The sequence below is a fragment of the Macaca thibetana genome, chromosome 1 (genome assembly GCF_024542745.1).
Source record: "Macaca thibetana thibetana isolate TM-01 chromosome 1, ASM2454274v1, whole genome shotgun sequence".
Lineage (NCBI taxonomy): Eukaryota > Metazoa > Chordata > Mammalia > Primates > Cercopithecidae > Macaca > Macaca thibetana.
The window spans coordinates 191,145,406-191,161,363 of record NC_065578.1 but is presented as its reverse complement, the minus strand read 5'-3'; the positions used below and the strand labels follow the sequence as shown (position 1 = coordinate 191,161,363).

Genomic DNA, 15,958 nt, shown 5'->3' with positions numbered 1-15,958 from the left:
GTCTCAACTACTCAGGAGGCTAAGGCAGGAGGATTGCTGGAACCCGGGAGGTGGAGGTTGCAGTGAGTCGAGATCGCACCTTTGTACTCCAGTCCAGGTGACAACAGTGAGACTCCATTTCCAAAAAAAAAATTAAAAAAATAAATAAAGGGAAAGATTTTCCATTAAGAAGTGCTGTTAGAAGAAATGCTGAATCTTGTGGCTTATTAGGTAAGTAAATATCTAGCTCTAAATACACATAACTAAACAAGTGAATCCAAGTCCTTACCATGGCTTCCAAGGCCCTGCACAGTCTTGCCCCCAGCTTTTCATCTCTAAACTCATCTCCTCCCCTTTCTCTCCTCCTCTCGGTCCTCTCCAGCTGCACTGGATTCCTTATTTATTTACTGGATTTCCTTATTCCTCCAGCTGCACTGGATTCCTTATTTATTTAGCAGGCCAATGAAACATGACTGTAGAGTCTTTGCACTTCTCATTCTTCATGTAGGAAATGATCTGCCCCAAGATAGCTGCATGGATCAAACCATTGCTTGTTTCAGGTCTCTGCTATTCAAATGCCCCATAAAGCAGAGTCTTTCGCTGACTTTTCTGTTTACAGTTGCATAGCCCTCCCCCAAACACACACACACACACACACACACACACACACACACACACACACGCCATCGTTCATCTACTTACCAAACTTTATTTTTCTTTGCCGTATATATTACTCTTAATATATTAATTATATTATTTATGTCTGTTGTTGTTGTCATAAGATAATCAAGGGGCCTTGAGAATACAAGTTGCATGAGAATAAGAACTTGGCTTATTAAGCTCATTGCTCTGTTTGTCAACCCTAAAACAGCCTGGTTTTCAACAGTAATTATTGAATGAATGATTAAAAAAATGAATTATATCTCATTGATTCAGTAGGTGACAGTCAATTTGTCTGAAGTAGGATGAAGGAAAATGGCTTCAAAGCATCATACTATTTAGGACTTTCTTTTAGGTTTATATAGATGTGCTGTGATTTTTACGCTGCATGAAAATACTTGCATTTCACCTCCTAATGGTTGCCACCCAGTCAAACTCTGTGCTGTGCTTTGCATACAATACATGTCTAATGTAATAGACATGGTGCCCAGGTTGGTGCCATGTAATAGCCTGGTGCCCAGGCTTCAAATCAGACAGGTTATTAAAGTCTGAAACTTTTGTTGGGTATTTTAGGAAATTCAGGCCTGGGACTCAGTTTTAATGTGATAGAATCTCACCTTTTAATCTTAAAACTCATTAAAGGATTTGTAATCTTTATAATTGGTTCTTAATTTATAATTTACCATGGTCCCTGATTTTTCTCCCACTTTCTGTTTTGAAGGTTTTTTTTTTTTTTTTTCCATTTTAACTGCTCATTAATGTGTCTACCAGAGATAAACTTGGGAAGAGAGAGATGAAAATCTGATTATGATCTTCAGGTGTTGTTTTGCCACCATGTCAACCCACCCTGACTTCCTTTTTGGATGTTTTCTGAATTACTTAAGTAACAGGCCTTTTGACTACTCTGCGGCACCCAGTTTTATTCACTCAAGGTTTGACTTTTAATTTTGTTTTTGTTTTTCTACTCTCCTTGTTTCTTATTCCTTAGCATTTCATAAATAACACTAGAGTTCTCTTCATTTCTCTGTTTAAAAGTTTTTCCATCTTATACCTCACCACTTCTCCTGCTCTTTGTGGAAAATATTTGAGGTTTCTAGATTAAGTATTTGCCCACCTGGAGAAGGAAGCCTAACATTAGCCCACTTGGTCCCAGTTCGCCTAGTTGGGATCTGGCACTCCTTTCCGCTTCCTGCCAACTTCACTTTGACCTTCCTTGACTTCTCACATGCCACTCATATGCCAATGTAGAACACCCCATAAGGAACTTTCCCATTAACCCCTGTGCAACTTAGAAAACAGTCACTATTTCTTGATCTCTTTATATTACAATTGCTTCTCATCTTCAATCACCTTTGTAAATTTTTCTACAAATACATCTGTTAAAAAAATTTTTTTTCATAGCAAATGTGTTGTGCGCAGATGAGTGTCTTCTCATATCCTGAATAAATCCAACACTATGCTATACCAAAACAAAGGATGGCAAGGGATTTTGTCGGGTTGGGTGGGTGGTTAATTCACAGAAAATGAAATAAAAAAATTGAATGCTCTTATGAGTGCTAAAATTCACTCATCACTTGAATTATTTCTACTTGGTTTGTAGCAAGCAGCTAGCATTTAAAGGTTTATAGCTTTTTCATAAAAACCCTTATCTTTAGGTCAGCCAAACCAATCAAGTCAATTTAAGTATAGAAAAAATTTTGTTCTGACTTTATTTTCTTAGTGAGGTTTGGTATGGAACTATGAACAGATGGTTACCTAATAACTCCAGTTTTTGCTAGAGGCATCGAACTTGTTCCTCTTGAAGATACAGAAATCTTGCCTGGTCTCTTGACCATTTTAAGAAAAATGTACTAGCATAGCATAGATCTTATGATTTGATAAACTGTTAATACATTTTGGAAGTGTATAATTTTTGTTTTGTTGGATAGAAATGTCTTCCAAGTTTTTTTTTTCTCTAGGAAAATGTGACTTATTGAAATTAAATTTTTATATTGAGGTTCCACCAAAATAATTAATCACTACCCTAAATAACACTTATAACATTGGACCTTATTAAAACATGTTTTGCTGCTTTCTCTCAGAACATGTATAATTAAAATATTCTCCTTGAATTAAATGTTGAAGGTTTTGATTCCTAAAGTCATGTATATTGTATTGTTTCTCCATTGAATCTTCTTTATTATTTAAGAATACTCAACGCAGGCCAGACGTGGTGGTGGGTGCCTATAGTTCCAACTATTCAGGAGGCTGAGAAAGGAGCATTGCTTGAACCCAGGAGGTGGAGGTTGCAGTGAGCCAAGATGTGTCACTGCACTCCAGCCTGGGCAACAGAGTGAGACTCTGTCTTAAAAAAAAAAAAAAAGGATGTTCAATGCAATTTTAACAATAAGCCATTTAGAACTAATTTGCTGTATAATAAATGTATAGCTTTGACTACAAGTTTCACTATTATAATGTAAGCATCAAATCTTCAGAGGACCTCTCATACCTGGTTTATGCATTTATTTCTTCATATTTCCCCTTGGTTTTTAGAAAATATTTCTCTTATATGACTATTTATCTGTATAGGCAACCTGCCACTCAAGACTATGTGGTTTCTAATATCAGGTGTTATGACATAAACTGAGCATGGAGCTGGACTGTAGCAGTTGCACAATGAATGACTGATGTGACATAAATTTAGGAATGTAGTTATTATAACGAATAGCAAATCCTTAATCCCTTGACTCTCTATAAACCAATTTATAGGTTATTTAATTAATCATTAGAGGAATAAAGGCCTAAAGATGACATCTTCTACATCAATATTATTTGGGCATACATAATTAATATTCTGATTACTTTGACAAATAATAACTCCCGTATTCTTACAACTATAGGCTTTTAATTTGACATTCAAATTTAAAAAGTGCAAAAATGATTGACAATTATAATGGAATAAATGATTGAAGAAATGGTGATTGCACATTAAATAAGAGACATAGAAGAGAGGTGAGGGATTGAATTGAGCAATCAAAGTTAAGTATGTTTTAAAGCTAAGTAAAGGGTGACGCAAACTGAGCAGGGCACAGTTTGAATGAGATCATGAAATAATCTCATTATGAGATTAAATGAAATAATGAAATGAGTGGTAGAAAGCCTAATCAGAAATAATTTTAAACATCAGTAGGACTTTTTTTTTTTTAAGCCTCTCTATGTATGTATCTTAAGAATTGGGACTATTTATATATTTGGGACTATTTATATATAAAAAGAATTGGGACTATTTATATATATTTGAAAGCCAGCAGTTAAAACCAAGATTTTGACTCTTATACTCCCACAATCAGTTCAATATCAACCAGGTAGTAAACAAACCAGTTGTTTCATTAATGCCATTCAGTGATGCCTAAATCTTACATTGCTTAGTGTCTCTTCAAGGTTTTTCCTCCTTTGTCTCCATAATGGTAGTTCTTCTAGTGTATACTCTTTTTCTTTTGTTCTGCTTAGAATTTAGGCTTATTGACTTCCAGTTGTCTCAATTGTAGGTACAAAACTGTGGCTCTTACAGATTCCTTTTCTGGTAGAATTAAGCCCACGGGCAGTAATCTTGGAAAGATCAGGAGATACACGCATGCACACAGATCAATCCTCCTGCCAAGGCCAGTAGATTGGAGGCATTCTTAGATGTCTGTACTTCATGGGATATTCTTGTCATTTTGGCCTTTCCCTGACTTAATGATGGCCATGTACTGGCCTGGGGTCCTTCAGCTATCAAGTGTTTAGTTTCTGAATAAATATTTATATTGCCACTATTTGATGGTTTTAAAAATAACTTTCTGCTGTAATCTGTTTTCTAAATGTTGTTAAAGGCATCCCAGTCTTCCTTGGTAGACCTCAATTGCTTGCGTAGTTACTTCTCTGAGGCAAAGTGATTCTATAATAGTCTGGCTGTCATTGAATAGCTTGGGAGGCTGTCTGGGTGCAGGGGAATTGATTGTCTTGGTGGCCTAGGGCAGGCTAATGGTTGGTGTCAGATACATCACTCAGGTTTGCACTAGTCAAGAAGGACTGGAATTAATCAGCCATCTCTTCCACTCTGAAGGCTTTTATAAGCCTCACAAAAAATAACTTGCAGGACTTTCAGAGAGTTAAGAGGGGTTCTGGTATAATAGAGCTCTTTCTGGAGAATGTTGCCAAAATGAGAAGTATGAGCTCCATTTGTATCTTGCAATAATTCATGAAATTAGCCCCCAGGTGAGCATACATCTCAGGATTCAGATAAGAGACAGTAAGGGGATGAGAAATCGAGGACCTCATAGAGACACTGGTGATGATTTTTGAGGTAACTAAAGCAGTCAGGTTTCTATGCTTTTATGATGTTATGAACATAATCTATATCTACTGTAGAAATATTTGGAAAATGTAGATAAATAAAATTATGCATTATTCAAAGAATTATCTCTATTAACACTTTTTAGTATCGTGCAAATCTTTTTCTATGCAGAGAGAGTAGACTTGCAGCAACGGAAGATTTAACATATATGAGATCTTGTGATTATGATGGTTCCATGAAGTAATGTAGTTTGTTATCTTGCTAACACACTAATATATGTTGTGCATGCTGTAAAGGTAATGTGTACAGTGACCGCAGGTGACCATACAGAAGCCACATTTCAGGACTTGATCCGAGTCCTTACAAGTTTGGAGAAATATTATATGCTACCATATTACTCAAGAATGTTGGTATTTGTAAGATTGGGCTATATCCTTGAAAAATATCGAGGGTATATGGTGGTGTGTGACTCTGTGCATGTGTGCATGTGTGTGTGGATGTGTCTTAGTTCATTTTCTGTTGTTTGTAACAGAATACCTGAAACCTGGTATACAGAAAAGGGATTTATTTCTTTATACAGAAAAGGAATTTATTTCTTACAGTTATGGAAGCTGAGGAGTCCAGCACTGAGGGTCTGCCTCTGGTAAGGGCCTTCTTGCTGGTGGGGACTCTGTGCAGAGTCCCAAGGTGGTACAGGGTATCAGTCATATAGTAAGGGCACTGAGTGTGGTAGCATGCTAGCTCAGGTTGCTAGTCCTCTTCTTATAAAGCTACTAGTCCCACTCCCATGATAACCTATTAATCTATTAATCCATGAATGGATTAATCCACTCATGATGGCTGAGCCTTCATGACCCAATCACCTCTTAAAAGCCCAACTGGTCAGTGTAGCCACATTGGGGATTGAATTTTAGTATGAATTTGGAGGGAAGAAATATCCAAACCAAAACACTATGCTTGTGCATAATCACATTATATATTTAGTAGCCTAATTTTCTTCACTTAGTGTTGTAAATACCTTACCGTGTCATTAGCTATACAAAATTAATGTGCAAAAATCACAAGCATTCTTATACACCAGTAACAGACAGAGAGCCAAATCATGAATGAACTTCCATTCACAATTGCTTCAAAGAGAATAAAATACCTAGGAATCCAACTTACAAGGGATGTGAAGGACCTCTTCAAGGAGAACTACAAACCACTGCTCAGTGAAATAAAAGAGGATACAAACAAATGGAAGAACATACCATGCTCATGGATAGGAAGAATCAATATCGTGAAAATGGCCTTACTGCCCAAGGTTATTTATAGATTCAATGCCATCCCTATCAAGCTACCAATGAGTTTCTTCACAGAATTGGAAAAAAACTGCTTTAAAGTTCATATGGAACCAAAAAAGAGCCCGCATTGCCAAGACGATCCTAAGTCAAAAGAACAAAGCTGGAGGCATCACGCTACCTGACTTCAAACTATACTACAAGGCTACAGTAACCAAAAGAGCATGGTACTGGTACCAAAACAGAGATATAGACCAATGGAACAGAACAGAGTCCTCAGAAATAATACCACACATCTACAGCCATCTGATCTTTGACAAATCGGAGACAAACAAGAAATGGGGAAAGGATTCCCTATTTAATAAATGGTGCTGGGAAAATTGGCTAGCCATAAGTAGAAAGCTGAAACTGGATCCTTTCCTTACTCCTTATATAAAAATTAATTCAAGATGGATTAGAGACTTAAATGTTAGACCTAATACCATAAAAACCCTAGAAGAAAACCTAGGTAGTACCATTCAGGACATAGGCATGGGCAAAGACTTCATGTCTAAAACACCAAAAGCAACGGCAGCAAAAGCCAAAATTGACAAATGGGATCTAATTAAACTAAAGAGCTTCTGCACAGCAAAAGAAACTACCATCAGAGTGAACAGGTAACCTACAGAATGGGAGAAAATTTTTGCAATCTACTCATCTGACAAAGGGCTAATATCCAGAACCTACAAAGAACTCAAACAAATTTACAAGAAAAAAACAAACAACCCCATCAAAAAGTGGGCAAAGGATATGAACAGACATTTCTCAAAAGAAGACATTCATACAGCCAACAGACACATGAAAAAATGCTCATCATCACTGGCCATCAGAGAAATGCAAATCAAAACCACAATGAGATACCATCTCACCCCAGTTAGAATGGCGATCATTAAAAAGTCAGGAAACAATAGGTGCTGGAGAGGATGTGGAGAAATAGGAACACTTTTACACTGTTGGTGGGATTGTAAACTAGTTCAATCATTGTGGAAAACAGTATGGTGATTCCTCAAGGATCTAGAACTAGATGTACCATATGACCCAGCCATCCCATTACTGGGTATATACCCAAAGGATTATAAATCATGCTGCTATAAAGACACATGCACACGTATGTTTATTGCGGCACTATTCACAATAGCAAAGACTTGGAATCAACCCAAATGTCCATCAGTGACAGATTGGATTAAGAAAATGTGGCCCATATACACCGTGGAATACTATGCAGCCATAAAAAAGGATGAGTTTGTGTCCTTTGTAGGGACATGGATGCAGCTGGAAACCATCATTCTTAGCACACTATCACAAGAACAGAAAACCAAACACCGCATGTTCTCACTCATAGGTGGGAACTGAGCAATGAGATCACTTGGACTCGGTAAGGGGAACATCACACACTGGGGCCTATCATGGGGAGGGGGGAGGGGGGAGAGATTGCATTGGGAGTTATACCTGATGTAAATGACGAGTTGATGGGTGCTGACGAGTTGATGGGTGCAGCACACCAACATGGCACAAGTATACATATGTAACAAACCTGCACGTTATGCACAGTACCCTAGAACTTAAAAGTATAATAAAAAAAAAAGTGTCATTCAAAATGGTTACATTACATCACGTAAGTGGATCTACCTTCATTTATTTAACGTCATCGGATACTAGGTAGTTTATAGTTTTATTTGTTTATCTTATTGTTGCTTTTCCAACTAATGCTGTGATGAATGTCCTTATCATTGTAGTTCAGTACTCTGTGAGGTTATTAGGTTGAGATCTCTGCCTCTTTCTCCCTGTCTGTGTGTGTGTGTGCACGCATGCAAGACTTTTGATACGTAATGCCAAATTGCTTTCCAGAAAGATTTCTCTTGTTGATACCCCTCAGCAAGTTTAAATTGTGCTAATCTCAGTATACCTTCACCTGTAGTAAGTCTTATAAAAAAATCATAGCAATTTGCCAACATAATAGTTATTGCTTTTCTTTGCATTAGATCACTTTACAGTTCATTTTTCCTTCTGTTTATTGACTCTTACTTTTTTGTGAATTGAATCATATTCTTTGCCTATTTTATATTGAGCTATCTAGTAATCTCCTTTAATTTGCAAGTACTTTAAAAATTGGAATTAATATTTTGCCTGGCGTGTCATGAATGTGCCCACTTTTCTCCATTTCCATGGCTGTCATCCCAGTAGAAGCCACCATTATTTCCATTCCATCTGAATTGCTTCAGTAGCCTAAATTCCTAACAGAATTGCAAGGATCTGCTTGATGTGGCCCCTCTCTACTTTTCTAGCTTTGTCTCAGGATCATAATCCTCAATTTCTGCACTGACTTTCTTTTACTTTTATCACTGCTAATTGCCTGCACTTCCATCTCACCTTCACACATGTTTCTGTTCCTGGCAAACTTCATCTTCTCCATGGCCATTCTTACATACCTTTGCCTGTCTAAGTCTTCCTTCTGGATTAGGGTTCCTTAAACATTTTCATAGCATCCCATTCTCTTTCTTCCTTATATTGAAAACAACTGTAATTAATCTATTCACTTTTACAAACTATTTTTTGAACAATTACCTGCATAACTTAGATGGGGTTAAGTGATTGACATACACAATTTCCATAGTTTTGGGGAAAAATGTACATATACACATCTATTTTCTATGGGGAGAATTTAAAAAGTTAAAGGAGTCTCTCTGTGCTTCATGGGATGAATCATCCTTGAAGAGTAATGGACAAGACCATGGGCTCTGGAGTCCTAGGACTTAGGTTGGAATCCTGAATCCACCATTTTTGAGCTGTTTAGTCATGGGCATGAGTTACTTAATCTCTCTGTGCTTCACTTTTCTCCTCTATTAAATGGGATTGGCTGGGCATGGTGGTTCACACCTATAATCCCAGCACTTTAGGAGGCCAAGGCAGGTGGATCACCTGAGGTCAGAAGTTAGAGACCAGCCTGGCCAACATGGTGAAACCCCGTCTTTACTACAAATACAAAAATTAGCTGAGCTTGGTGGCATGTGCCTGTAATCCCAGGTACTCAGGAGGCTGAGGCAGGAGAATCGCTTGAGACAGGAGGTGGAGGTTGCAGTGAGCTGCACTCTAGCCTGGGTGACAAGAGCGAAACTCTATCTCGGAAAAATAAATAAATAAATAAATAAATGAGGTTAATAATTATATCTGTCTTTTCTGATTGCTGTGAATATTGAAGGAGGTAATTCATGAAGTCCTTAGCTCCTGGCACATGGTAGGCACTATATAAAATGTTAGTCTTTATCCTTTTCTTTGTCCTGTTTTCTGACTTCTTCATCTTTGAATTTTATTAAGTGCCAACTCGGCAGGAGCCCAGTGCTAGATGGTATCCACGGTTCTGCTTTCTTCCTAGGGAATTGCTCCACTGGTTTTGAAGTGTTCCCTCAACATAACAAGGTTACTTCTGATGATAGTTTGTGAAGCCTCTCCCATCACCTTGACATTCTTCTTTAGAAGTTGATGATATTTCATTTTTGCTTCCAGAACGGAAATGAGTATCTTCTGTAAAATACATAATTTATCTCTGCTTCTCTTTTGGTAGTGTAACTTTTTGAGTATTAATACTCAGATCTGCTTTTCTTGACAGCTGGCAAACTTCCCCAGGCTCTGCGAGGAGACGGAAAGGATTGTTGCTAACCACATTCGTGAGCGAGAAGGGAAGACAAAGGACCAGGTAAGGAGAGGTCTTCCCTGGTGGGAGGTCGAAGGTCTCTGCGAGGTTGTCTGGTAGTTCCCAACAGTCAGCCTGTCGCTTAAAGGAAAAAAAAAATAGTGGAACACAACTACATTTATTTTTACTTATTTATGAATTATACACATACTATATTCATATCTTACTTATGTTAAAAATATGAGCAAATAGAAAGACTTCATTCAGAAGAATGAGATGCAAAAGCAGTAACAGGAGTTTCGTTATTTTTTTTTCTCAACACTCCATGGATCATGCATACATCCTACTTTGAAAACCACTAATCCAGAAACATACCACATTTTCTCTTTAAGACAGGAGTTCTTAACTTTTAATGGGCCCACAGATGGGCTCCAGAAGATTCACAAACTCCTAAAACATTATGCAAAATGCTCAGTGTTTTTATTGTTTTCTAAGGAGACAGTGGACCTAGCTTTTCATCAGCTTATCCATATAACCTATGATTGAAAAGAAAAATTGAGAACTACTCTTTTAAACATTTCTATTTTATGAATGTTTGTGGTTTGTAAGAAGTGACCCTGAAATTGTTTTCTAATCCTAGCTCTGTGATTTGGAAAGATTATTTTCAAGTGAGAATAATCCATTTAAAAAATAAAGGACTACATGGAAAGAATAAAAATCTTCTTACGTTTAAATGGATTTTTCTTAGTTACTTATAAAACATTGTAACAGGAAATACAAAGGGTTTTACATACCCTTGAATTCCATGACACAGCTGCACGTGTGATGTTGTGGAGAGAACACTGGACTTAGGCCATGTGCTCTCCACAAAATAACATCATGTTCTTGTGTAAATCACTTCTTTGGACTGTTGTTTTCTCATGTACAGCATTAATATATTGGTCTATATGCTCTCTGAAAGCCTGTGTAAGTTAGTATTACCGGATTTTGTGATTCTCAAATGAGTGGGAAGGAGGTGAGGGAGAAATAGGGAAAAGGAAGAAGACAAAATAAAAGAGAGAGGAACAAACTACAGGGAGAGACACACACAACACATAGCGTGTGTGTCAGGAAGAGGAGCAGGTGGAGGAGAAAGGGGACAGAGGGATGGAGACCCAGCAGGTTGGGACATTCGTGAGTGATTCCAGTATCCACCTTTTCTCTGCTTGAACTGTGGATTCATTGTCACTACTTTTTATCATTGTGTTTTGAAAGTTAATCACTATTTATAGTTTTCACTTGTTTATCAACTTTCACACTCTTGAATAGCTGAAATAGCCAAAAGAGGAGAAAACAGGCTTTGTGTTTCAGTTGAGATGAACAAATCAGTATTAACTCCTGAGTCAGTGAAGTCAAGCCTAGAGCCAGATATGGAGCCCCAGGGCCAGAGGTTCTCCCTAATGTCTGGTGTCTTGGCCCCTCCTGGGCTGAGAAACCGTAAAATCTTAGGAATCAGCTGTACTCTTGACCTTAAGTAAATAAGCTAACTGTTTTAATTTAGTGTCTTTCATCTATAATATTCAAATGATAATAAATCCTACTTAACTCTTTGGGATCCTCTGTCAAAATAATATTGGAGAAAATATAGGATAATTATTTAAACCATTTTAAATATTTCTAATCATATCTATGTCAGTTGTTAGCTTCTTCATATTTCAGAGTTTTTGTTTTAGCAAAATGGCATGTTCAAACATCACAATGTTGTTAAGATTGTGGGTTCTGGGCTCAGACTACCTGATTTTGAATTCAAGCTCTGTTGTTAACATTTTGTGTAACTTGTGACAAGTTATTTGACATCTTTTTTTTTTTTTTTTTTTTGAGACGGAGTCATGCTCTGTCGCCCAGGCTGGAGTGCAGTGGCCGGATCTCAGCTCACTGCAAGCTCCGCCTCCCGGGTTCACGCCATTCTCCTGCCTCAGCCTCCCAAGTAGCTGGGACTACAGGCGCCCGCCACTTCGCCCGGCTAGTTTTTTGTATTTTTTAGTAGAGACGGGGTTTCACCGTGTTAGCCAGGATGGTCTCGATCTCCTGACCTCGTGATCCGCCCGTCTCGGCCTCCCAAAGTGCTGGGATTACAGGCTTGAGCCACCGCGCCCGGCCTATTTGACATCTTTACACTTCAATTTTCTCATCTTAAAGTGAGACAATAGAGGTAGTTAACTCACAGCCATTTTGTGAAGATGGAAGAAGTAATCAAAATGCAAGACCAGGCATAGTGGCTCACACCTGTAATCCCAGCACTTTGGGAGGCCAAGCAGGCAGATTGCTTGAGGTCAGGAGTTCGAGACCTGCCTGGGAAACATGGTGAAACCCTGTCTCTACAAAAAATTAAACAATTAGCTGGGCATGGTGGCCTGCACTACCAGTAGTCACAGCTACTCAGAGGCTGAGGTGGAAGGATCATGTGAGCCCGGGGATTTAGGCTGCAGTGAGCCATGGTTGCGCCACTGCACTCCAGCCTAGGTGACAGAGCGAGACCCTGTCTTAATATACATATGTGTACATATGTAACAAACCTGCACATTGTGCACATGTACCCTAGAACTTATAGTATAATAAAAAAATATACATATGTATCTATCTGTCTTAGTTCTTAGTTCTTAATTAATTTTAGTTGTTTTTGTTTTTGTTATTGTTCCCAAAGAGCTATGGCACGTGATAGATTCAAGGAAGAATTGCCTTTTCTGATTTCAAGGGAAATTGTTTTCAATCTGCAACTCAGTTACAGTGATTAATTTATTCCCCAAGTGGGACATAAGGGATGGGACAGGCATCTCCCTACTGAGTCACAATCTCAGATGGTCTGGTCCAACAGTTATCAAGTTCCTGTCACAGCTAGTAGTGGTCACCTCTAATATATGGACCTGTGTGGCATAGCAGAAACGTGCCTGGTTTTGGTAGTGTGGACATGTCATTCTGGATAGATCTCACATTTGAATTCCAGACTCTGCTCTGCCTGGGGCCATGTGGTACTTTTAAAGTATCCAGTTAGACAGAGTGACCCATATCCTCAGGCCTCCGTGCCTGAACAGCTCTGGGGCATTCTTGCCGTTTTCTTTCTTTCTTTAAAAAGTAGAGTTACTACCAACTTCTGCTCTGGAAGCTTTGTGGGAAAAAAATCTTCACAATTAAAAATATGGAAAGCCATAAATCTGTCTGTAGCTTTTTCTTAAACAAAGGTGTTTTGAGTGTCTGAGTGTGCCAGCCGTTAGTCTCGGTGCTTCCATATGTGTCATTGCATGTGGAAGCGGTGGACTTTCTGGGCAACTCCTGCTACCGGGGCAGCTTTACTTTGCTTCAACTAAATATTCAATAACTGTGGGTGAAAAAGGCAGTGAGAAACTCTGAGAAAGTGAAAAAACGAGGAGAAAAAATGGACTATTTTTCTTTTTATCCCCCACATGCAACCTGGCTCTTTTCCTAGAGTGAACACAGACTCCCAGTTTCCAGGAATATAATGAGAACAGCCATAGCTTTTATTTTTTTTCCACTTTTTTTTCCCCTGTACTACGGTCCAAGTTAATGTGTGTGAATGTCCAAAAGATATTCAGGACAACCTTTGGCGATGCTGAGGATTATGAAGATATTTTGCTCCTTACAGTGGCAACAATTTATTTGTGTTCAAATATTACAGTTTGTTGGTACAAGCTTTTGGCCAAATGGATTTGGAATATACAATTTAACAGAATCTGGCTTTATTGTTGGGAGAAGAGAGGCAAAACTACAACTAATCCAATAATGATCACTCTTCCTAATGTTTCAGTTTTCTTCAAGATGTGAAACAAAACTCTATCTGACTATATGAATTTTTTTCATACAAGTATGATGTTATTGACCCAATAACCCCCATCCCTTGGCTTTATTTTTGGTAGTGGGATTTGAAGTGATCTTTTAAATCTTTTTGGCAGGTCCCCTTGTGACTCTCAGCAGGATTTGGTCAGATGACTGGTTGAGATTGGCCACAAAAACAAAGCCTCCAAGCCCATAGCACTGGGTACTGAGTACAAAGCAAGAACAAGTGGCCACATACTAATTATATATCTATATATGGGAATAAATCACTCCCTGGAAAGTTAACTGTTCTTGGCTGGGCATGGTGGCTCATGCCTGTAATCCCAGCACTTTAGGAGGCCTCCTCGTCTCCCCATTGAATGCTATTTTCTAGAGAGGGACCTCCCAAGTCTCTGACTTAGAGATTATAAGTATCTTATATTTAGAATATTTTCATGTTGCCTGGGACATGTATCCAGTTTACTCCATTACAAATCTTCATTTAATTCTCATGATGTTTCAGGCACTGTTCTAGGCACTGGGGACGTAGCAGTGGATACAACAGATGAGGTCTATATAAGAAATTTGTAAAAACTTGCCACGTTAGCTAGTGTTAGTGCTGCAAAAGAAAAGAAGGCAGGGTAAAACAATAGAGAGTAACCAGCGTGCTAGTTTAAATAGAATGGGCAGGAAGATCCCTCTGATGAGTGACATTTTAGCAGGGATCTGACATTATTATTATTATTTAAATTTATTATACTTTAAGATCTGGGATACATGTGCAGAATGTGCAAGTTTGTTACATAGGTATACGCGTGCCATGGTGGTTAGCTGCACCCATCAACCTGTCATGTACATTAGGTATTTCTCCTAATGCGCTCCCTCCCCTAGCCCCCCACCCCCCAACAGGCCCTGGTGTGTGATGCTCCCTTCCCTGTGTCCATGTGTTCTCATGGTTCAACTTGCACTTATGAGTGAGAACACGCAGTGTTTGGTTTTGTGTCCTTGTGATATTTTGCTGAGAATAATGGTTTCCAGCTTCATCCATGTTCCTGCAAACGACATGAACTCATCCTTTTTATGGCTGCATAGTATTCCATGCTGTATATGAGCCACATTTTCTTTATCCAGTGTATCATTGATGGGCATTTGGGTTGGTTCCAAGTCTTTGCTATTGTGAACAGTGCTGCAATAAACATATGTGTGCATGTGTCTTTATAGTAGAATAATGTATAATCCTTTGGTTATGTACCCAGTGATGGTATAGATGGGTCAAATGGTATTTCTGGTTCTAAGTCATTGAGGAATTGCCACACTGTCTTCCACAATGGATGAACTAATTTACACTCCCACCAACAGTGTAAAAGCATTCCTATTTCTCCACATCCTCTCCAGCATCTGTTGTTTCCTAACTTTTTAATGATTTCTATTCTAACTGGTGTGAGATGGTATCTCACTGTGGTTTTGATTTGCATTTCTTTAAACACCAGTGATGATGAGATTTTTTTCATATGTTTTTTGGCTGCATAAATGTCTTCTTTTGAGAAGTGTCTGTTCATATCCTTCGCCCACTTTTTGATTTTTTTTTTTTTTTTTTGCTTTTTCTTGTATACTTGTATACATACTTTGTAGATTCTGGATATTAGCCCTTTGTCAGATGGGTAGATTGCAAAAATTTTCTCCCATTCTGTAGGTTGCCTGTTCACTCTGATGATAGTTTCTTTTGCTATGCAGAAGCTCTTTAGTTTAATTAGATCCTATGTCAATTTTGGCTTTTGTTGCCATTGCTTTTGGTATTTTCGTCATGAAGTCTTTGCCCATGCATATGTCCTGAATGGTATTGCCTAGGTTTTCTTCTAGGATTTTTATGCTTTTAGGTGTTACGTTTAAGTTTTTAATCCATCTTGGGTTAATTTTTGTATAAGGTGTAAGGAAGGGGTCCAGTTTCAGTTTTCTACATATGGCTAGCCGGTTTTCCCAGCACCATTTATTAAATAGGGAATCCTTTCCCCGTTGCTTGTTTTTGTCAGATTTGTCAAAGATCAGATGGTTGTAGATGTGTGGCATTATTTCTGAGGCCTCTGTTCTGTTCCATTGGTCTATATATCTGTTTTGGTGCCAGTACCATGCTGTTTTGGTTACTGTAGCCTTGTAGTATAATTTGAAGTCAGGCAGCGTGATGCCTCCAGCTTTCTTCTTTTTGCTTAGGATTGTCTTGGCTATACAGACTCTTTTTTGTTTCCA

General features: G+C 38.3%; 1 protein-coding gene across 11 annotated transcripts in view; it reads left to right on the top strand.

Annotated features, from left to right (window-relative positions):
* Positions 1-15,958, top strand: part of DNM3 (dynamin 3) — a 558,007-nt gene that overhangs the window by 211,240 nt on the left and 330,809 nt on the right. For all 11 annotated transcript variants that reach the window (XR_007721269.1, XM_050767784.1, XM_050767809.1 and 8 more), the window contains exon 11: positions 9,881-9,967. Coding sequence is in view for 10 of the 11 variants with exons in the window: in XM_050767784.1 (XP_050623741.1) it covers positions 9,881-9,967 (87 nt within the window). In the remaining variant the exon portion in view is untranslated. The remainder of the gene's footprint in view (positions 1-9,880; positions 9,968-15,958) is intronic.